General features: G+C 40.2%; 1 protein-coding gene across 1 annotated transcript in view; it reads left to right on the top strand.

The window, feature by feature from the left end:
• Positions 1-25,238, top strand: part of LOC126416138 (uncharacterized) — an 80,741-nt gene that overhangs the window by 43,983 nt on the left and 11,520 nt on the right. Inside the window, exon 4 of the mRNA XM_050083679.1 lies at positions 17,038-17,099. Within this exon, the coding sequence (XP_049939636.1) occupies positions 17,038-17,099 (62 nt within the window). The remainder of the gene's footprint in view (positions 1-17,037; positions 17,100-25,238) is intronic.

Here is a 25,238-nt window from a genome sequence, read left to right as displayed (position 1 = left end):
CATCATCATTAACCATACAGTAAAGCTGCATGCCCGCGGGAAAAATTACGGCTGTAGTTTCCCCTTGCTTTCAACCATTCGCAGTACCAGCACAGCAAGGCCGTATTGGTTAGCGTTACACGGCCAGATCAGTCAATCATCCAGACTGTTGCCCCTGCAACTATTGAAAAGGCTGCTGCCCCTCTTCAGGAACCACACATTTGTCTGGCCTCTCAACAGATACCCCTCCGTTGTTGGTGCACCTACGGTACGGTATCTGTATCGCTGAAGCACGTAAGCCTCCCAACCAATGGCAAGGTCCATGGTTCATGGGGGAGGGGAGAGGGGGGGGGGTAATGCTTGAAATTAGTTAATTTTGACACATTCTTAACACTACAGATCTCAAAGTATTGAATCTCGTAATGTTTTCCAAAATGGCATGCCCTGTGTGTCTAGTGCCAACTACCATTCCTCAATCAAAGTCTGTAAATTCTATTTGTGCGGCCATAATCATCCCGGAAACCTTTTTACATGAATCATCTAAGTATAAATGACAGCTCCGCCAATGCACTGCTCATTTATACGTTGTGTAGGCAATACTACTGCTATCTGTATACATGGATATCGCTGTCCCATGACTTTTGTCATCTCATTGTACACACTTAAGTGTTTGGCATAAGCATATTCCAAGGTTGCTTAAGAAAATGCCACTGGGAGGCTTCAAGAAGAGCATATTGCTTCGCAAGTAGACATACTTCTAGTGTGTGCTAAGAATGTAATAATCAGCCTTACAGAGTTCTGTTGTGATAAAATTGCAGTAGCCTTTTGGACTTTAAATACAGGTTTAGATGTAGGTGTAACCTAATACACTCCTAGAAATGGAAAAAAGAACACATTGACACCGGTGTGTCAGACCCACCATACTTGCTCCGGACACTGCGAGAGGGCTGTACAAGCAATGATCACACGCACGGCACAGCGGACACACCAGGAACCGCGGTGTTGGCCGTCGAATGGCGCTAGCTGCGCAGCATTTGTGCGCCGCCGCCGTCAGTGTCAGCCAGTTTGCCGTGGCATACGGAGCTCCATCGCAGTCTTTAACACTGGTAGCATGCCGCGACAGCGTGGACGTGAACCATATGTGCAGTTGACGGACTTTGAGCGAGGGCGTATAGTGGGCATGCGGGAGGCCGGGTGGACGTACCGCCAAATTGCTCAACACGTGGGGCGTGAGGTCTCCACAGTACATCGATGTTGTCGCCAGTGGTCGGCGGAAGGTGCATGTGCCCGTCGACCTGGGACCGGACAGCAGCGACGCACGGATGCACGCCAAGACCGTAGGATCCTATGCAGTGCCGTAGGGGACCGCACCGCCACTTCCCAGCAAATTAGGGACACTGTTGCTCCTTGGGTATCGGCGAGGACCATTCGCAACCGTCTCCATGAAGCTGGGCTACGGTCCCGCACACCGTTAGGCCGTCTTCCGCTCACGCCCCAACATCGTGCAGCCCGCCTCCAGTGGTGTCGCGACAGGCGTGAATGGAGGGACGAATGGAGACGTGTCGTCTTCAGCGATGAGAGTCGCTTCTGCCTTGGTGCCAATGATGGTCGTATGCGTGTTTGGTGCCGTGCAGGTGAGCGCCACAATCAGGACTGCATACGACCGAGGCACACAGGGCCAACACCCGGCATCATGGTGTGGGGAGCGATCTCCTACACTGGCCGTACACCACTGGTGATCGTCGAGGGGACACTGAATAGTGCACGGTACATCCAAACCGTCATCGAACCCATCGTTCTACCATTCCTAGACCGGCAAGGGAACTTGCTGTTCCAACAGGACAATGCACGTCCGCATGTATCCCGTGCCACCCAACGTGCTCTAGAAGGTGTAAGTCAACTACCCTGGCCAGCAAGATCTCCGGATCTGTCCCCCATTGAGCATGTTTGGGACTGGATGAAGCGTCGTCTCACGCGGTCTGCACGTCCAGCACGAACGCTGGTCCAACTGAGGCGCCAGGTGGAAATGGCATGGCAAGCCGTTCCACAGGACTACATCCAGCATCTCTACGATCGTCTCCATGGGAGAATAGCAGCCTGCATTGCTGCGAAAGGTGGATATACACTGTACTAGTGCCGACATTGTGCATGCTCTGTTGCCTGTGTCTATGTGCCTGTGGTTCTGTCAGTGTGATCATGTGATGTATCTGACCCCAGGAATGTGTCAATAAAGTTTCCCCTTCCTGGGACAATGATTTCACGGTGTTCTTATTTCAATTTCCAGGAGTGTATTATGTAACGCCTAATGGTCTTCACAACAAAGCATATATATTAAACACAGTATATGCAGTGTTTAATATGTAATTGAAAGAAGAAAATTATTTATAATTTTTTGACAGGGAATTTTATGTATTCACCCTCTGTTAAATTATATTCTGTGCAGAGTAGCATAAATACATTTGATCGTAGTTTACAAGCTGATAGTCCATACTGTGTAAGTTATGTGCCTTTTTCCGTGATTTTGTTCACCTTTTCTTTTATTACTGCAGTTTTCTCTTAAAGTGTTCGACACAATGACATGTGCATTGTACTTTGGTTTATATGATACATATGTTTTATTTTCATGCTAGTTTTTTTTGTTGTATTAGCTGCATGATGTGTTCTCACATGGTGTTTGGAACAGCAGGTAGAGTTATACCATTACATGTATTTGGTTTCAGACTACAGGGACCTATGCTCCAGTGTGTCACAACTTAATGTTATGGAATGAGTTTCAACATCCCATAATGTTTGACAGTAACTGTTTGTTGAAATTGCAGTCACAGTAAATAAAATTTTTAATAGCCAGATGCAGAATTCATTTCATTCAGTAGTTACACTAAGGCTGAGGACCCACTTCTCTTCAAAAGTTCTGTTAAGATAGCTGAGTATTAATGCTTTACTATGATATTTAAGAAAGTACCTGTGCATACTGTCATTCCATCGACAGAAATATAGTGTGAGTGATACGTTAGACAGATTGGGTTAAGTTAGTTATGTCAGGTTAGACTGGATGTGTTGAGCAACAGTGCCAAATGAATGGTAGTGTGTGTGTGTGTGTGTGTGTGTGTGTGTGTGTGTACAATGTTCTGAGCAAATCATGTAAAAGTGATCTTGAGGGAGTAGTACTCTAGAAGTCCAACTGCCAGTTATTCATCCTCATTGTGATGAACACTTCTTTGAGAGAAAACTGCGATGTCTCAAAATGAAAAGAAATGTCAGTGGGCTTCAGTGAAATATGCTACACAAACTTTGTTTCATTCTGAGTAGATTCAGTTAAAATAAAGGCCTGAACTTCATCCTATTGCCATTCTGGAGTTTTAGTGACTTGAAAGCTCTCATCAACATCACATGTCCATCCAGGTGAAGTATAAGCCTATTGTGCATTTACTATGTTCAAAAATTATGAAGAGCAATGGATTGCTTTGTCTGTGTTTACAACCATGTCTGCTGAACTGTACACCATTTTTCCCACTTTTAATGAATTCAGCAACATATTATTGATGGCAGCTACATGATAATTTTTTGGGATACGCATGGCTCTGCCACGTAACCATTCAAGAGGCTTTTATTTAAAGTGAGAAACATCTGGATAAAGTTTTGGCATCAGATTCTGAACTGTAGTCACTGCAATGCACAACCTGATTGCAATAGCTGGCATGTCATCTGTTTCTGAGTAAGAACCATTTAGCAGTTAGAGCAGAAAGTGTACAAGTTGACCAGCTGGTATTTCACCTTCCTGATATACTTTCATAGTTTTGGTAAGTTTGAGTCTATTAACTGAGGACCCCACAGTATGTACACATTCATTTCACCAACCTGCATTCTTCCCTGCAGCAGTGGCAAAGCTTAGTGAAAATCTTGTACAAGAGCTTCAGTAATCGATGTTCTTAAAATGACAGGATTGTAAGGAATGACCAGATTTTGGTGAGACCTACTACATCTATGCTTACAGTGAAACCAACTTTGTCTGGCGAATGTTTTCTGCACTGTGCAAAGCCATCATCTCATCACAGTATTTATTTGGAGCCTACGGTATTTAACAGTCGACATTGCGCAGACATCTCATTTAATTTTCATACTTTTCAATTATCAAATATGCCTGAGTGTGGTATAAGACTGCAAATCCCTGGGTTTGGGTTTCAGTTCTCAGTTGGTCCTAGTATTGTTTCTGTTTCTCACCACGTATTTTGCTCTCGAAATGTTTTGTACTGAGGTTCCAGGTTCCTTCTAAACTGTAGGTTCATCTGTAACTGGTTGGAAAAGTCGGGTCTAAGGTTAGAGATCAGCAAGGGAATGTCTAAAACAGTGTGTTATTCAAACCAATCTTTAGGTAACATTTTACAAATTTCACACTTCAGCATTGCATGAAGTGCTCTAGTAGTACTCTAACAAATATGTGAAAATGAGAAAGTGTCTCTGAACAGTTATTCTTTACCTAAGAAATTTTTATATTTTAGTTTTGTTTATGCTCTTATGGAAACATGCTTCTTAACCATTTCCAAACAAATTTCAGTCTATGACTGCTTTATAAAAAGCAGTTGATGAAATATGAAGCTAGTATTTGTGTTTGGAGCACTGCCATTGTGACATCTGCATGTTCTCTGATTCAGTAAGTGTCCAGTTGTGAGAGTACAAACCTCTTTCTTTCACCCAGTAACTTCTTATAACCTCGAAACACGCTCATTGTAATAAAAAAAAAAAAAAAAAAAACACACACACACACACACACACACACACACACACACACAAAATACGAGGTGCGAGAGGTAATAAGATTTCTTTTGGTGCAGAATGTTTCAACAGTAGCCACTCTTCATCAGTTGTGTACTGTATACAGTCCAAATGCTATAAGTGAAAGTGTTGTACAACAGTGGGTCCAGTTTAAAAAGTGGTAGAATAAACATTCATGATGAAGAGATGAGTGGTAGGGCTTCTGTTGTGAGGGGCGATTGTGTCAAACAGATTGATGAGACAGTTCGTGAAAATCGAAGATTCACGATCTTGAACTTCTGAACAATTCCCACAAATTTCTCATACGGTTTTATTTCAGATTGTCATTGACAGCCGTAATACTGTTAGATATTGTTGGGATAGAAATCTAAGACAGTTATTGACTATGTCTTAAAAGACAAATTAATTGGGGAAAAAGTGAGGAACACCAAAGTTATTCCAAGTGATGTTTGGATAGTGATTAAGGTTACTAGTAGCTGATCTAAATTATAAGACTAAAAGAGTGACTGATGTACAAAGAATGCCTAAAATTAAGGAATGGGAGCTGAAAGAAAAAGAAAATAAGAAAAGTTTTCAAAAGTTAGTAGCACAAAAATTTCCAAGAATTGGGACTGGTAGTGTGGACGAAACATGGAACCTGTTTAGCACAGCAATAGTCAGTACTGCTGTGCAAATATGCGGCAAAATAAAGGGGAAAGTAAAAGGGAAAGAAATCAGTTGGCAGAATGATAAGAGTAAAAGATACAATTACAGAACACAGTATAGCAAAGAAAAACATGGAGATTGAAAAACGAGATCAGAATCAAGGGCTGTTGTTGAAAGATGTGCACAGGGTGACAACACCAAAGCAGGAATACTGACGGAAGAAACTCCAAGTGAAGAGAGTTGTGAAAGAAAGAAAGGAGAAGAGTTGGAAAATAATCACCCAGAAACAAGAGGACGACAGCATGGGGAAGTAAAAATGGTTATATGAGTTGTTGAAAAGTAAAAGATCTGACAGAAAAGTTAAAAAAGCAATTGAAACAGAGGATGGGGATATTATCAGGGACATGGAAGACATTCAGGGAAGCGATGAAGATTTATTTTGAAGTCTTATTACATGGGGAAAATGGACGAGAAAGTGACACCGAAGTCAATGACGTAGAAGAAGAACAGCATCCGATTTATTGGCCAGAAACTGAAAATGCCCTGAAACAGATGAAAGATGGGAAGTTGGCAGGAGTAGATGAGCTGACAGCAGATATGATTACGAGACAGTTGGAATCCAAGGAATACAGTGGTTACATTGAATACTGGTGGTGATAAGGAAAGAGAACAAAAATGCTGGACAACTGGAAAAAGGGAATTGTAATACTATTGTTTAAGAAAGGAAATGAAAAGAAGTGCATAAACTACTGAGGACTCACACTGCCTTAAGATAATGGAAAAGATCATTGGAAAGAGACTGAGGAAAAGCTTAAAACATCAGTTCGAGGAACAGCTGAATGGATTCAAAAGTAACAGGAGAACATAGACTTAATTTTTTCCCTCTGTTAGTTAAATCAGAATTCTTAAGGAAAAGGATAGTAGTGTTCCTGGATTTGGAAAAAACATATGATAGGGTACCAAGAGTAAGAATGCTTGAGAAAGCATAATGTTCCTTATTCATTAATTCAAAAGGGAACCCTACATACTGTAAATCACGGATTCTGATGCGCTTCAAATATGTTCTAAAGGCATTTACCCTGAGTACCTGGCTATCCGGTATTTTAGCAACGGATCTTGATTCTTGAGGAAATCGATTTTGAAGTTCATTGCAAGCTTTGTATACCTGTAACATTACATATATTCTGAGCAAGTAGCATAGCGTAGCGGTAAAGTTTCATGGCTACTGCGCTGGAGGTACCGTGTTTGAATCCTGCTAGTGTACTTTTCTTTTTTCCTTTTTTTTTCAAAATCGACCGAATTGTTCAATTTTATTTCAAAGAATATCAACAAACAGTGTAAGGTGTGCGAAATTATAAAGATATATTCATTTATTAATTTTTTTAAATATTCATTCCATTTGTGGTTCCCAGTTGGAGTTCCACTTGTTCGTACAGCGGTCGCTTCCTGTATTACCTGAAATCGATCTCCACCCATTATCGTCCCTTCTCCAGTTTAAGCCGTTAGCCAATTGGGAACCCCAGCTCCTAGTTGCAGCCAATGAGGATGAGAGTTGCATTCCTTTACGTTCGCATCTAACTACAGCATCAATTGCTCGCAGAGCATCTCTAGTGCTGTGTTAGAAAAATTCTGTGAAATGGAAGAACCAAGTGTTTCTGCAGCAGTGCAGCCAGAAGATGCACATGTAGAGGAGTTGAACAAAGAATCAAAAAGCGAAATCACAAATGCCATTAAATACGCCGAAAATCTACTCCACGATTTGAATCTCGTAACGAATACACTGCCTAGCGTGATCTCTGCCAATTCTGTTGCAATTGGTGATGAGACAAGTATCGGAATACAGGATCTCGTGGCCGAAAGACAGATCATTATTGATGATGAATTGATAGATTTCAATGGAGAAGATGAATTGGGAGAATATGATGCGGTAAGTTTTACTTTTTTATGAATATTTTCTCTTTCGGACAAATGAAAAAAAGAAAAACCTCTTCACTTTGCAGTGTATGGGGATAGAGGAAGATGGTGATTACGTTCTCGAAGAGTTCGTGCCAGAACCGAGATTATGTGCCTCTGTCCTACAAGGAAAAAAGCAGTCGCTCTTGCAGCAGCTCATCCTTAATGGAACCTGAAAAGTCTGCAGTCTCACAGTGTTTCTCGATTGAAACATAAATCGATACTACATCGATGGAAAGAGGATGTAAAAAGAGAAGGAACTAGTCTCGATAAATGGACAACCATTGATTGTAAGACCTGTGAAAGGTTCATCGAATCGAGGCAGAATTTGGAACAGGTAAATCATATTGACATTAAATGTGTGTCGAGTATATCATAAAAAAGAGAATGGCTTGTGAAAATAATGAAAATTTTTTCCAAGATCAGGTGACAACGAGAGCTCCACAGCAGTGGGTGATGAACGCTGCTCTTCGCTTTTTGTCGGAAAGCTTCAATTTTGTGGCCTGCCATGCTTGGGTTGAGTCATTCAAGAAAAAACATAAGATTCGGCAGAGAACAATTTCAAAGTTCGTCAGCTCTAAAGAATTTGCGACGATAGACGAGGTTCTAGCAGTTGCCGAACAATTCCGCATACAAACGAGAATACTTGTGGAGAATTTAGACCTTGACTTCGTAATCAACACTGATCAAACTGACTGCCAGGATCAGGCAACGTATAATAGACCACTTTCGGAAAAAGGAACAAAAACCATTCTCGTCCGAAAAAAAGATTTAAAAAATACTACTCATTCTTATATGGCCCAGTATACCATAACAGCCTCAGGAAAGGTGATCCCATATGTTTTTTTATGTTTTCAAGAACTGTCCAGAAAATTTGATCCTAACGTTCAAAACGGAGCAGATAAATTATCTGGGAAATACAGAAATGTAGTCATGTCCTGTAGGAAATCTGGGAACGAAACTGGTGTACGAAGAAGTTTTGCGTTCTGTAATTCTTCCATACGCGGGACAGAAATTTTTTTTGTACACTATCGATTCGTGGGGAGGGCAAACCGATTCAACTTTATACGATCATCTATTCACTGATGAAAGGAAAGCGAGCACCTGCACCCTAAAAGTGGTCCCACCAAAGTGCACTCCTTATTGCCAGCCCTGCGATGTTTATTTTTATTGAGATGTGAAAATATTCATGAAGATTATTGAGAATGCTGCCAACTTGATGAAAGGCAATAGAGTGATCGCTTCTAGGGAAGATTCGATGAAATTACATTCGCTAATCCTACATCAATTCAGCGCACCTAATTTTGAAAGCACAATTAGATACACATGGTTCGTATCAAAATTAACGGATGAAAGAGAAATCTTTTTGAATGCAAAAGAATTATGTTTCACGGTATCGCTCTTGAAGAAACCATGTACCTGCAAGACGGTTGCTTTCATAAAATGTGCATTATGCTGCGAAAATTTGTTCTTCAGTTGTTTCTTTGATAAGTATCACCCACAATATTGCTCTGGCACTTCAAGCAATGTGGACGATGAAAAATAAGATTTTGTAATATTGTATGACAGAAAAAATTAATAAGTGAATGTATTTTTATAGTTTTGCACACCTTACACTGTTTGTTGATATTCTTTGGAATAAAATTGAAAAATTCATTCAATTTTGGGGGAGAAAAAAGTACACAATCAGAGTTCAAACATGGTACCTCCAGCGCTGTAGCTGTGAACCTTTACCGCTGCGCTACCGTGACTTGCTCGGAATATGTGTAATGTTACAGGTATACAAAGTATGCAATGAACTTCAAAAACCACATATTTGAAGGGCATCAAAATCTGTGATTTACAATATGGAGGGTCCCCTTGTAAGACAAAGACAGGTTTTGGGCAAGCCAGTTTGCTTTCCCCATACTCTTCATTATGCTTATAGACGCAGTCATGAAAGAAATCAAGAAAGTGGAAAATGAAGACCTCAGTGCTTTTGCTGATGATATCCCCATTTGGGAAGAGATGGAAATGGACATAGAGAGGTGACTGGTTTACTGGGATAAAAAGTTTAAAGAATTCAATCTGTCTGTGAGTAATAGCATGGCAGTGACAGTGAACATGAGTTGGAAACCCACACCTTTTAACATAGTGCTGAAGGGGAGAAGTTTGTGTGAAAAATTTTAATTATCTGGGTAATGTCATAACAAATGATTAAAGTGCCAAACTAGAAGTTTTAAACAAAGTAGCAAAAGGCTGTAGCTTCTTCCATCAAGTACAAAACCTAATCTGGGACAAGAGAGACCTCTAAGAGCTTAAGCAGACCATCTGTAAAACCTGTCTCCTGCCAATCATGACATATAGTCTGGTGACCTAAGTCATAAATAATAGGGAAGAGAGCCAAATACAAGCATGTAAAATGAAATTCCTTAGGTCAGCTCTACGAAAAACCACGAGAGACAGAGTCAAGAACAAATACATAAGGAGGTACCTGTAAGTGACCTTGACGATAGAGTAAAGAATGAGTGCTGTGAGACTGAAATTACTAGGTCATGTGAAGCAAAGGCACCAGATTCGAACTACGTGTCGGTATTTGGAGATGGAGGTACTAGGAGAAAGACCGACTGGGTAGCCTAGAAGAGATGTTCAGACCAGATTAGTGAAGGTCTTAAGAGGAGAGGAGAAATGCGAAGGTCTTAAGAGGAGAGGAGAAATGCGGAATGCATTGGAGAGAGAAAAGCTGTAGCCTACCAGCACAGAAATCAATGGAGGCATAGCATTCACCAAGTTTCTACTCGACTCACTGAAAGGAAATCGTGATGATGATTGTCTCCGATATCGTAGGCTCTCAAAAGATGTGTTCGGTGGGCACCAAAATTGCTCACAGAGTCCATAAAACTAAGTGAATGATCTCTGTCTTAGACTTACTTTCACATTATGATGCGGAAGAAGATTTTTTTAAGAGAATTGTGACTGGTGGCGAAACTTGGCTGGCATGCATAAATCTCCAAGTGAAATAATAGTTGATGGCTTGGAGCCATACCAATTCTTGGTGCAAGCCATAAAAAGCCTACCGAACTTTGTCATTGAGGAAGGTTATGGCTACAGTATTTTGGGAAGCCAAGGGAGTTTTCTGGTTGAATTTATGAAACATTGAACAACAATCACTTCGGATGACTACTGTGAAACTTTGAAGAAACTTAAGTAAGCCATCCAAAACAACTTATGCTGCCATCCGGTTTTGTGTTTTTGCGTGACAGTGTTTGTCTTCACAGAGCATTTCAAATTGGACATTTTTGATCATCCCCGTAGAGCCCTGACTTGCCACCAAGTGATTTTCAGCTCTTCTTTCACACAAAGAAGTAGCTTGTGTTGGAGCATTTCAATGATGACAATGAACTTCAAAATGTTGTGACAGATTTGCTGCACCGTGTGGAAGAATTTTATGAAGAAGGAATTTTTAATAAGTTAATGAAACGCTATGACTACCACTTAAATTTAAGTGATGACTGTGTTGAAAAATAGCAAATAGCTATAGTTTCAAGATGCGTATCATAAATTTTTGTCCATGCACGTTTTTTATATACAGCCAAATGGAGGTTACTTTCTGAACAGCCCACGTATGATAGCTTGAATCAGGCTTCCAATTATCAACTGAACTGGGTGCTCTACGTGTTAAGTTGCAATTAAGCAAGGTATAAATTGTTAATAATCCTTAAACTATTAACACATACACCTTAAAACGATGTAGAGGAATTACGAACAAGCTGAGCTTGTCTTTAAATTCTCAGTAACTTGAAAATGTTTGCAATATGATGCAGTTACGCTATTATGACAAAGACCATTTTCTTTGTGAAACAACTGAGATCGTGCCTAAGAATGTTTAAACTGAGTGTAAGAGCCCCCATCATGAAACTGTGATGCACACAGTGTGCAAACAAAATGAGAATCTTAACACATATTCTTCAAGTGTTGATAGGCCTTTGCTTTACTTGCAAAGCTTTGCCTATTAAATAATGACGAAGAGACAGGGGGACATGGTAAAGAAATTTGTGGACAGAATAAGAGAAATTAACGATTATACTTACTATTTGGGTCAGAACAATGAGGAAAATGGTGTGCTGTTACAGGAGGCTGAGCAAATGCACTTGATGTATTTTTCAGGGTTTTTTTTTTTTTTTTTTCCATCAGTCTACTGACTGCTTTGATGCGGCCCGCCACGAATTCCTTTCCTGTGCTAACCTCTTCATCTCAGAGTAGCACTTGCAACCTACGTCCTCAACTATTTGCTTGGTGTATTCCAATCTCTGTCTTCCTCTACAGTTTTTGCCCTCTACAGCTCCCTCTAGTACCATGGAAGTCATTCCCTCATGTCTTAGCAGATGTCCTATCATCCTGTCCTTCTCCTTATCAGTGTTTTCCACATATTCCTTTCCTCTCCGATTCTGCGTAGAACCTCCTCATTCCTTACCTTATCAGTCCACCTAATTTTCAACATTCGTCTATAGCACCACATCACAAATGCTTTGATTCTCTTCTGTTCCGGTTTTCCCACAGTCCATGTTTCACTACCATACAATGGTGTACTCCAGACGTACATCCTCAGAAATTTCTTTCTCAAATTAAGGCCGGTATTTGATATTAGTAGACTTCTCTTGGCCAGAAATGCCTTTTTTGCCATAGCGAGTCTGCTTTTGATATCCTCCTTGCTCCGTCCGTCATTGGTTATTTTACTGCCTAGGTAGCAGAATTCCTTAACTTCATTGACTTCGTGACCATCAATCCTGATGTTAAAGTTTCTCGCTGTTCTCATTTCTACTACTTCTCATTACCTTCGTCTTTCTCCGATTTACTCTCAAACCATACTGTGTACTCATTAGACTGTTCATTCCGTTCAGCAGATCATTTAATTCTTCTTCACTTTCACTCAGGATAGCAATGTCATCAGCAAATTGTATCATTGATATCCTTTCACCTTGTACTTTAATTCCACTCCTGAACCTTTCTTTTATTTCCATCGTTGCTTCCTCAATGTACAGATTTAAGAGTAGGGGCGAAAGGCTACAGCCTTGCCTTACACCCTTCTTAATACGAGCACTTCGTTCTTGATCGTCCACTCTTATTATTCCCTCTTGGTTGTTGTACATATTGTATATGACCCGTCTCTCCCTATAGCTTACCCCTACTTTTTTCAGAATCTCGAACAGCTTGCACCATTTTATATTGCCGAACGCTTTTTCCAGGTCGACAAATCCTATGAAAGTGTCTTGATTTTTCTTTAGCCTTGCTTCCATTATTAGCCGTAACGTCAGAATTGGCTCTCTCGTCCCTTTACTTTTCCTAAAGCCAAACTGATCGTCACCTAGCGCATTCTCAATTTTCTTTTCCATTCTTCTGTATATTATTCTTGTAAGCAGCTTCGATGCATGAGCTGTTAAGCTGATTGTGCAATAATTCTCGCACTTGTCAGCTCTTGCTGTCTTCGGAATTGTGTGGATGATGCTTATCCAAAAGTCAGATGGTATGTCGCCAGACTCATATATTCTACACACCAACGTGAATAGTCGTTTTGTTGCCACTTCCCCCAATGATTTTAGAAATTCTGATGGAACGTTATCTATCCCTTCTGCCTTATTTGACCGTAAGTCCTCCAAAGCTCTTTTAAATTCCGATTCTAATACTGGATCCCCTATCTCTTCTAAATCGACTCCTGTTTCTTCTTCTATCACATCAGACAAATCGTCACCCTCATAAAGGCTTTCAATGTATTCTTTCCACCTATCTGCTCTCTCCTCGAGCTCTTATTTCCCTTATCTTTGAATGATGATCATTACGTGATTTGAAAGTTGGTGGTAATAATATATGCTCTACATCCTTAGTGAAGATTAGATTTCGGAATTTAGTGAGCAGCCCCTTCTGTTTAGCCCATTGTCTATCTGCAAGTGTGTCCCACTTCAAACTTTCTATGAGATTTGTAACACTCTCGCGATGGCTAAATGTACCAGTTATGAATCTTGCCACTCTTCTGTGGACCTTCTCAATCCCTTGAATCAGACCCAACTGGTAAGGGTCCCATACAGACGAACAATACTCTAAGACCGGACGAACTAACGTATTGTAAGCTATTTCCTTTGTTGAAGGACTGCATCACTTCAGGATTCTACCAATAAACCGCAATCTAGAGTTCACCTTATCTGTTACTTGTGTAATCTGATCCATTTGAGATCATTTCGAATACTCACACCCAGATACTTGACTGATGTTACCGCTTCCAAAGACTGATCATTTATTTTGTACTCATACATTAATGGGGATTTTTGCCTTGTTATACACAGTAGGTTACACTTACTAATATTGAGAGATAACTGCCAGTCATTACACCACGCATTTATTTTCTGCAAATCCTTATTGATTTATTCACAATTTTCGTGTGATACTACTTTCCTGTAGACTACAGCATCATTAGCAAACAGTTTAAGGCTGCTGTCAATACCATCAACCAGATTGTTTATGTAAAAGCAGAGGACCTATTACGCTGCCCTGGGGCACACCTAAAGTTACTCTTGTTTCTGTTGGAGTTACCCCGTTCAGGACGACATACTGCTCCCTGTCTGTTAGAAAACTTTCTATCCAACCACATATGTCATTGGATAGACCATAAGCATGCACTTTTTGTAGCAAGCAACAGTGTGGAACTGAGTCGAATGCCTTTCGAAAGTCGAGAAATATGGCATCAACCTGGGAGCCGGTATCTAGAGCCTGTTGTATATCGTGCACAAAGAGGGCCCGTTGTATCTCGCATGACTGCTGTTTCCTAAAACCGTGCTGGTTTCTGCAGATGAGCTTCTCAGAGTCTAGAAAGGTCATTATGTCTGAACACAAAATATGTTCCATGATTCTACAACAAATTGATGTCAGTGAAATTGGCCGGTAATTATGTGCATCCGATTTTCTACATTTTTATAGATTGCTATGACCTGGGCCTTCTTCCAGTCTTGTGGAACTTTCCGCTGTTCCAATTATCTCTGATAGATGACGGATAAGAATGGTGCTATATTTGTCTAAGGATCTTCACTGTTATATAATCCCAGATACACTAAACATTATGTTAGCCATCCTTTCGTTTGTTCGATAATTGAAAGGGGGAATGGTGCTGCAGTCCTCTATCGTAAACGAGTTTTTGAAAGTTTTATAGCTCATAACTGTTTCTTGGTTTTTACATGTATGTACTCAGATGAAACTTCCTGAACTATTGTACAGAAAGGTGTGCACTATTCAGTAGGTTTCATTTCAGTAGATTTTCTGCAGGACTGACATAGCAGTTGAGAACTTTTCTCTTTATGTATTATTTATTCACATACTCTTGTTTTTCATGTTTTTACGAGGGCTATCCACAAAGTACAATACGTTTTGGAATTAAAAATAAATAAAGTATTGGAATTTTTTTTATTATATACAGATGAAAGCCACACTTAAATACTACTTTTCTACATAGTTGCTATTTAAATTAAGGCACTTATCGTAGTGATGGACGAGCTTGGAAATTCCTTCGTCGTAAAATTCGGCCGCCTGCGCCTTCAACCACTTGGCGACTGTCTTTTGGGACAAAAAAGGTGTGATTTCTGTGGATTTCCTGGAAAGAGGCACTACAATAAACTCTCAAAGGTATTCCCAAACTCTGCACAACCTCAGAAGAGCAATAAAAAACAAGCGCAGGGGAAAGTTGGGCTCAAAGATCTTGCTGATTCACGACAACGCCCGGGCCCACACGGCAAATGCCACTCGTGAAGTTCTCGAATCTTTTAAGTGGGAGTTGTTTCCTCATCCGCCGTACAGTCCCAACCTGGCACCGAACGACTTCCACTTATTCCCAGCAATGAAGAAGTGGTTGGCTATGCAGCGTTTTGATGACGACGCGCAGCTTCAAGAAGAGGTAACCACGTGCTTGAAGGCGCAGGCGGCCGAATTTTACGCCGAAGGAATTTCCAAGCTCGTCTATCGCTACGATAAGTGCGTTAATTTAAATGGCAACTATGTAGAAAAGTAGTATTTAAGTGTGGCTTTCATCTGTATATAATAAAAAATTTTTCCAATACTTTATTTATTTTTAATTCCAAAACGTAATTTACTTTGTGGATAGCCCTTGTATTGATTCTCTCTCTCTCTCGGGAAAGCGCTGGTAGATAGACACAATAAAAAAAAAACAAAAAACACACACACACACACACACACAAAATTTAAAGCTTTCGCAACCAACGATTGCTTCGTCAGGAAAGAGGGAAGGTGAGGGAAAGATGAAAGGGTGTGGGTTTTAAGGGAGAGGGTAAGGAGTCATTCCAATCCCAGGAGCGGAAAGACTTACCTTAGGGGAAAAAAAGGACAGGTATACACTCGCGCGCGCCACACACACACACACACACACACACACACACACACACACACACACACACACATCCATCCACACATATACAGACACAAGCAGACATATTTAAAGGCAAAGAGTTTGCCTTTGCCTTGTGTGTGTGTGTGTGTGTGTGTGTGTGTGTGTGTGTGTGTGTGCGCGTGCGCGTGTGTATACCTGTCCTTTTTTTCCCCCTAAGGTAAGTCTTTCCGCTCCCGGGATTGGAATGACTCCTTACCCTCTCCCTGAAAACCCACACACTTTCATCTTTCCCTCTCCTTCCCTCTTTCCTGACAAAGCAACCGTTTGTTGCGAAAGCTTGAATTTTGTGTGTATGTTTGTGTGTCTATCGACCTGCCAGCGCTATATATATATATATATATATATATATTTTTAATATTATTATTATTTCTTTACTTTCTCAGACGTTAAGTCTGGTTAAAAATGGAAAGTGACGCGGACCTTGATCAAGCGTCACTTCCTTTTAACTGTACGGTATATGTTATATTGCATTTAGGAACTTTCGGGGAATTATTATTATTATTATTATTTATATATTATTATTATTATTATTTATTTATTTATTTATTTATTTATTTTTTTACTCATCATTCTGTAAACTGGGTACCGATTTGTTCCATGAGCAAGTAACTTTGGCTTCTGTGGTTCTCCAGAACCTGATACATAAATAATAAGTCAACAGTATATTCCCTTATTAACACAGATTTGAATTAAACAACATTCTGACTATGTAATTTATTGATACACCACCAAAATTTTAGTTCAAAGCTCCCTCTCTAAATTTTCGTGTAATCGGAGTCCAGCATTTCCTTCCTTCCTTTGTGTTATGGCTTGAGACCGCATTCCATTACCTTGTAAGGCAACACAACTTCTTTTTGTTGCCTAGCACAACTAAAAATAGTGGCATTGTCACCAACATAACATGTAAAAGTAAAAAACTTGACACATGGACAATGGGGAGGACAGGAATGAAATGATTTGAAGTTGAAGCCTATGAAATTCAGTGTTAACTGTTCAGAGTAGCAATGGATTGATCGAGTAAAGAATGGAAACATTCTACAGTGATCCACTATATAGAAAAAGTGACAATAAAGAAACGGGGGATCTAAAAGATGGAATTGTTATGGACATGTTAAGATAATAGTCATTGTTGGAAATTGAATCTGTCAAGGATGGAAAGAATCACAGAGACAGGCCTAAACTCTTTATTTCATGTAGTTCAGTGCTTCACTCTTGATTATCAAGTAAGTTATTTTGTGACATATTTTTGTGTAATTTTGCAGGAGGATGAAGAAATTGTACTGGACTTGAAACCAGAGCCTTATTTGGACAATCATACAGGAAGGTAAGGAAAAAAAATAGTTTTTAATTTGGTATTTTTTTTATATATCTGTTGTTGTTGTGGTCTTCAGTCCTGAGACTGGTTTGATGCAGCTCTCCATGCTACTCTATCCTGTGCAAGCTTCTTCATCTCCCAGTACCTACTGCAACCTACATCCTTCTGAATCTGCTTAGTGTATTCATCTCTTGGTCTCCCTCTACGATTTTTACCCTCCACGCTGCCCTCCAATACTAAATTGGTGATCCCTTGATGCCTCAGAACGTGTCCTACCAACCAATCCCTTCTCCTGGTCAAGTTGTGCCATAAACTTCTCTTCTCCCCAAGCCTATTCAATACTTCCTCATTAGTTATGTGATCTACCCAACTAATCTTCAGCATTCTTCTATAGCACCACATTTCGAAAGCTTCTATTCTATTCTTGTCTAAGCTATTTATCGTCTATGTTTCGCTTCCACACATGGCTACACTCCATACAAATACTTTCAGAAATGACTTCCTGACACTTAAATCTATACTCGATGTTAACAAATTTCTCTTCTTCAGAAACACTTTCCTTGCCATTGCCAGTCTACATTTTATATCCTCTCTACTTCGACCGTCATCAGTTATTTTGCTCCCCGAATAGCAAAACTCCTTTGCTACTTTAAGTGTCTCATTTCCTAATCTAATTCCCTCAGCATCACCTGACTTAATTCGACTACATTCCAATATCCTCGTTTTGCTTTTGTTGATGTTCATCTTATATCCTCCTTTGAACACACTATCCATTCCGTTCAACTGCTCTTCCAAGTCCTTTGCCGTCTCTGACAGAATTACGATGTCATCGGCGAACCTCAAAGTTTTTATTTCTTCTCCATGGATTTTAATACCTGCTCCGAATTTTTCTTTTGTTTCCTTCACTGCTTGCTCAATATACAGATTGAATATCATCGGGGAGAGACTACAACCCTGTCTCACTCCCTTCCCAACCACTGCTTCCCTTTCGTGTCCCTCGACTCTTATAACTGCCATCTGGTTTCTGTACAAATTGTAGATAGCCTTTCTCTCCCCTGCCACCTTCAGAATTTGAAAGAGAGTATTCCAGTCAGCATTGTCAAAAGCTTTCTCTAAGCCTACAAATGCTAGAAATGTAGGTTTGCCCTTCCTTAATCTAGCTTCTAAGATAATTCATAGGGTCAGTATTGCCTCACGTGTTTCAGCATTTCTACGGAATCCAAACTGATCTTCCTTGAGGTCGGCTTCTACTTTTATATATCTATAGATTTGCAATAAATCGTCACTACCTAGATTACTAACCAGAATCAAATATACTTGATAATTATACTCTGATTTTACATTAGTACTTTAATGGTGGGTATCAGCATGTAGGAAAAGAAATTATACCACCTAACAGTATTGAACAGCTATTTTTAGGCTATAGTTTTGTGGCTGAATAGTAGAATGAAGCATGGTTTAGAGCATTATTCTCAGGCAAATTTTCACCAGTGTTATCTCTCATCTGAATTATATTTCTCTTATTAATGAAACAGCCTCATGTGTGGGCATCCACATCTTTGGTCTTTTCCTTACTTTATTCTCATCAGTGATCTTTCCTTACTGTGTTCAGGAACTTTAGACTGACTTTGTTAATCTCATTGTTTATCTTTCCCCATCGTCACAACAGGACAGCCCCTTTCAACCTGGTGTCTGAGTAACTTGCTTCCTCTTTCCTTCCAGATGAATTATTTACCAGTTCCAAAAGTTAAGTATAGCTTTTTCTGCTTTGAATTATGTCGTCAGCAGTACTTGGAATTTAACCTCCTGGTAATAAATACTGGTCAGTGATCCTGTCTCCTAATAATTCTGAAGTACTAGATGTGTACATAATAAATCACTTGATTTCACAACAACATGCTTGCGAAATAATTGAACTTGTAGGGAGAAAATATAGTTGATTGCTGAGTGGATGTAACAGCAGCCACTAGTGCTACTGTTTTTTGACATTCCTTAATGAACTGAATAGTTGCTTCTATCTCATCATGTGATTTCTCTGTCTCCCTTATCATCTGCACAACTACGATGCCAATTCCTCCTTATGCTGTGATGAGTCTTGATTTTGTGACTATCTTGGCTGCAATAATGTGTTCACTATGCTGTTAAAAGTAGTTCACTGGCATTCCTATTTGTTATTCATTATTAGGCCAGTTGCGATATCTCAATTGCACCTGTTTATTTCTCATTTCAAACTTCTTCAACATAGTTGCATGATTAAGGGATGTAATACTTAATGCTCTGTTCTGTAGAATGCCTATTTTTCCCACTGATGACATCCTGATGGGTTATCTCTGCTTGGAGATCTGAATAAGCAACTCTTTTGTCTTGTGTGTATTTTGTCCAGGAGAATGAACCAGCAGCATGGCTGTCTGTATCCCTGATGCATGAAAGTCACCTGATTGTGACAAAGTCCATGGGTTCTAGGGGGGAGGCATTAAAGATGAGTAACGGTTTGCAAATTATATGTTCTGTGACGCAGCTGGTGTTACCCATGTTGATTTCCTTGGTCGTGGAACAACAATAAATTCAGACAGTTACATCACAATGCAGCGAACTCTGACAGCTACCAAGGGCCCGAAAGGAAAAGGGAAATGTTTTACTGCAGCATGACAATGCCAAACCACACACTTCACGTGCCACCACAGCAGAACTTCAGAGGCTGAATCTCACCACCGTAAGGCATCCTCTATACAGTCCAGATTTAGCACCGTCTGACTTCCATCTGTTCCTAATAATGAAAAACGATCTGCAGGGACATCATTATGCTTCTGATGAAGATGTTGAGAAAACTGTGAGACTGTGGTTGCGGAAACAGAGTGTCGACTTCTTCCGTGACGGCTTCAGAAAACTTGTTCATCGTTGGCAGAAATATATCCAGTTGGCTGGTGATTATATGGAAAAGTGAATATTGGTAGTTAAAGATCACATTCTAAGGATTATTTCTGCATTCGATTCATTAAAATATTCGCATCCAAACCCAATTAGCGAAGGTGGAGGCATTACTTTTCATTCAACCCTCGTAACTTTCACCAAGTTAAATGTCAAAACAGAGCAGTGAGAATCTGAGTTGGTGATGTAGGACTCCTACAAGAAGTAGTTCTTCTACAGCACCTGTAGAAGAGGGCTAGAGTACAGGATCCATAAGTAGGCAAGAAGGCAGAGACGGAATCCTGCACACAGCAATCATTGCGACTGCGGATGGAAGGCACATGACTAGACCTGTTCTACATGGTCATATGTCCAGAGATAGACCAGGGTGGGGAGGATGTGTAGAATCATTGAAACAATGCTTGTGCATTGCATCATATCTGTGAATTGTAATGATGACATTTTATGTAATCTCTGCAAATCTGTGCAAATAAAGTTATCTGGGTTTGACATTTAAAATCCACTTTCTAATTGTTCCCCAAAATATGTTGTCACATATTTAGCACTGTGTTAGATGTGATGCCTGATAACCAGTAGAAGTGTAGATCATCTGTCTGATACTAGCCAGTCACCATACAACAGTTATTGTTCCAAAAGGTGCCATTCTTTAAGTGGTGCCCCCCCCCCCCCCCTTCCCGTTTACTGTTAACATATAATCTCTATTTGACTCTTAATTGGTGTGCACCTTGGTAATGCTACCAGGCCCCACAATTTATCCATGAGGCAAAATATGGTTGATTACTACCATTGGTACTTGTGTTCATGAAGTGGTTTTAAATTCACTTAACAACAACTTTACTTGCATTTTGAGTGAGTTCCAGGGACAGATCCAAAGTTAATAGCACTTAGATGACCACTTAATAGCATTTATTTATTTACTTTGACTTCTGATATTAAGCACCTTTTTGTTAAAAAGATGATGGGAGGCATGACAGTACCAACACATTTTCAATAGTGTGTGCAATGGAAATCATTCTATTCTTAACCATCAGTAGATCCTAATTCATTGAAGAATCAACCTTGCATCTATAAAACAGCTTCAATCGTCGGATTACTTTGCAAATATTTGTGTTAAGCGTGTAAGCAAGAAAATGTTAGAAAAGTTTCGAAATGATGATTAAAAATTTGTTGGAGGTTGCTAAATGCTCTCATGAAACAATGGCTGAATGTGATCTGGATAATTTGCACTCCATTTTAACCAAAAACAGGTTTTTCACTCATCCTAATGTTTATGACTTCATATTATCCTGATACAATTATACAGGTACGTTCATTGGTATATGCGGATACTGTCTGTGAATAGTGTTCCAAATAGAGTTGGTATTAAAGACATCAGATGTCATGGCTGATGCTGCATGGACAGCGAAAATGTAGTAAGCTATAAATGTTTTTCCATTCACAATTTTGTGGGATATCAGTGAGAAAAAGTTTCGTAAAGGTTTGAAATTATGTGTCAACTCTGTTGGGAGTCAACAAGTGCTCTCATTCTCAAATACTGGATAAATAAATTACACGATTTGCAAGCCGTCAGCTACACTGCCTCAAGACAGATGCACAGTCTCTAACTGTAGTATTTGTCTTATTGTGTTAAGCTTTTGATATTGGATTGTACCTCTAAATGAAAATATTATGACAGCATCTTGAGTTTTTAAATTGTATCATTAATTAGGCAAAATGCTGAAAATCAGATTTTTGTTGCCCCTGGAAGCTATTACGAGGTTCACTCCAAAAGAAATGCACACTATTTTTGTAAAAATACAGTTTTCATTCTGCATTTGTGAAAGTTTTACAGTGTGTAGATACATCCTTCCTGCTTGTTTTCAAACTTAGTTCAACCTGTTCCCGTGAGTGGCGCCATTACAGCATGTCTTCAAGGTGGCTGCTACACTTGACGTTTGTCAGAAGCAACATGCTGTCATAGAATTCCTGTGCTGTGAAAACGAGACAGTGGGAAACATCCACAAGAGGTTGATAAAGGTGTATGGAGATGGTGCTGTCGATCGCAGTGCAGTTAGCATGTGGGCAAGCAGGTTATGTGATGAAAGCGGGCATGGCAATATTGAGGATTGCCCTTGCAGCGGCAGGCCTCGTACCGCACACACTCCAGGCAATGTGCAGAGAGTTAACGAGTCGGTGACTGCTGACAGATGCATCACAGTGAACGAATTGTCACACTACGTTGGGATAGGGGAAGGAAGTGTTTGCAGAATACTGAAAGTGTTGGCGTTAAAAAAGATTTGTGCCAGACGGGTTCCCAGGATGCTGACAGTGGTTCACAAAGAAACAAGAAAAAGAGTATGCAGCGATCTTTTAGAACAGTATGAGAATGGTGGAGATGAATTTCTTGGAAGAATTGTGACAGCTGATGAAACATGGCTCCATCATTTTTCATCAGAGATGAAGAGGCAATCAATGCAGTGGCATCATGCAAATTTGCCCAAGAAAAAAAATTCAAAACCACACCTTCTGCTGGAAAAGTTATGGCTACGGTGTTTTTCGATTTCGAAGGACTCTTGCTTGTGGACATCATGCCAAGTGGAACCACCATAAATTCTGATGCATATGTGACGACACTGAAGAAACTTCAAGCTCGACTGAGCCATGTTTGACCAAATTGGCAAAAGCAGGATGTTTTGCTGTTGCACGATAATGCACGGCCACATGTCAGTTAAAAAACCATGGAAGCGATCACAAAACTCGGATGGACAACACCGAAACACCCACCTTGCAGTCCTCACCTGGCTCTGTGTGACTATCATGTCTTTGGGAAACTGAAAGACTCTCTTCATGGAACAAGGTTTGAAGATGATGACTCCCATGTGTACGCTGCCACACAGTGGCTCCAACAGGTTGTTCCAGAATTTTACCGTGCGGGTATACAAGCGCTGGTTCCAAGATGGCTTAAGGCAGTTGAGAGGGATGGAAATTATGTGGAGAAATGAAAATATTGTTCCTAAAGGAGATATCTACACACTGTAAAACTTTCGAATATGTAGAATAAAAGATTGATTTAAAAAAAAAATAGTGTGCATTTCTTTTGGAGTGACCGTTGTAAATAGACAACCTGCTGTTGGTACCGGGTTCCAGGATAGTTGCTTATGGGTATAGATTGCCAGATGAGGTACTGTAGCCTTCACATCCCACTTCAATTGCTACAGGTATGAGTGCTATGTTTTTGAAACCTGAGCCATGAATCATACTGAATGATCTTTGCAGCTCACGTGTGCTACTGAATCACAAATAGCACATGTTTTGGTCACAAGGACATAACAATGACATTGCCCTTGGCCCTATTTTTGTTTGTTGGGACACTTATGTTATCTCACAGTGGAAGTGAAATGATCAAGAATACAATCTTTTTGCATTGGACGAAGCTTGATCTTCCTCTTATGAAAGAAATTTGCAGTTGTATACACTGCATCGCTTTAACTTTTGTCTTACATCCACCATAGTCTCACAAAAGACAGTGTCATTCTTTGCCATCTAATCCCAGTGGTCAGCCATTCTTGTTGAGTCAGTGCTACACGACAATAGCAAGATCATACATCAATATAATTGCGTAGGCTTCCGCGGCCAGAGTCAGTCGACATAAAAGTTTTCTGGGTTTGGTACCGCGTCATAATGTAAAAAGTACTGCTGCTATAGAAAAGCCAACGTTTCAGCCACGATTGCAGCGGCCTTCTTCTGGGTCTAGAAGAAGGCCACTGCAATCGTGGCCGAAACGTTGGCTTTTCTATAGCAACAGTAGTTTTTACATTATGACGTGGTAGGGTAGGGAGAGTAAACGATTGTGGCAGTAGGGAGAGGGGAGATATATGTTGGAAGAAGGAGCAATAGTTGGAAGGCAGGAGTAGCAGTAGATTCCTCTTACCAGCAGCAGCAAAATGTTTATTAATAAGAGGACTGGAGAGGAAAATTGTGGCTGAGGGAAGGTGGATAAGTAGTTGAGATCAGAAACAGAGCAAGTATGAGCCCAGTAATGAGGGTTACACACACTCTTCCGTCTAAGCTATATTGGCATCCTTCTTTCCCATGACATTTCTGTGAATACAATGAGTCTGAGAATGGTGGCACTACAGCAACTCCCTACTCTTCAAATCTTCCCTATTACTGAAGCATGCAAGAGTGTAAGACTAGCATTGACTTAGTATGGAAGTTGATGCATGATTGACATAAAAGTTTTCTGGGTTTGGTACCGCATCATAATGTAAAAACTACTGCTGCTATAGAAAAGCCAACGTTTCGGCCACGATTGCAGCGGCCTTCTTCTGGGTCTAGAAGAAGCCCGCTGCAATCGTGGCCGAAACGTTGGCTTTTCTATAGCAGCAGTAGTTTTTACATTATGATGCGGTACCAAACCCAGAAAACTTTTATGTCAATCATGCATCAACTTCCATACTAAGTCAATGCTAGTCTTACACTCTTGCATGTTTCAGTAATAGGGAAGATTTGAAGAGTAGGGAGTTGCTGTAGTGCCACCATTCTCAGACTCATTGTATTCACAGAAATGTCATGGGAAAGAAGGATGCCAATATAGCTTAGACGGAAGAGTGTGTGTAACCCTCATTACTGGGCTCATACTTGCTCTGTTTCTGATCTCAACTACTTATCCACCTTCCCTCAGCCACAATTTTCCTCTCCAGTCCTCTTATTAATAAACATTTTGCTGCTGCTGGTAAGAGGAATCTACTGCTACTCCTGCCTTCCAACTATTGCTCCTTCTTCCAATATATATCTCCCCTCTCCCTACTGCCACAATCGTTTACTCTCCCTACCCTCCTTCCTTCACCACATCTCTGCCTGAACAATCATTCATAAGCAGTTAATTTTGAGTTACCAAAAGAGTTGGACATGCTTTTAGATAAGGATGAGAACTTACTAAAGGTTCAGACAAAATCCATTTTACACCCCTCCCTGCAACCCCCCCCCCCCCCCTCTCTCTCTCTCTCTCTCTCTCTCTCTCTCTCTCTCTCTCTCTCTCTCTCTCTCTGTTATCCCTGAGACCTATGACAAAAAATGAAAAGAAAGGTAGATTGTTTTCAGTGCAAAAGGTACATTAAATTTAATGTGCCTATCAGAAGCCTCCTAAAGTTAGTATTGTGTGTAATACTTTTGCTTTGTAAATAAAGACGTTCTTGCTTGGCCAACACACTTATGCTCTTACCATGTAATCATTTTTTT

The sequence above is a fragment of the Schistocerca serialis genome, chromosome 8, assembly GCF_023864345.2.
Source record: "Schistocerca serialis cubense isolate TAMUIC-IGC-003099 chromosome 8, iqSchSeri2.2, whole genome shotgun sequence".
NCBI classification, from domain to species: domain Eukaryota; kingdom Metazoa; phylum Arthropoda; class Insecta; order Orthoptera; family Acrididae; genus Schistocerca; species Schistocerca serialis.
Note: the sequence above shows the minus strand (reverse complement) of the source record. Positions and strands in the feature narration are given on the sequence as shown.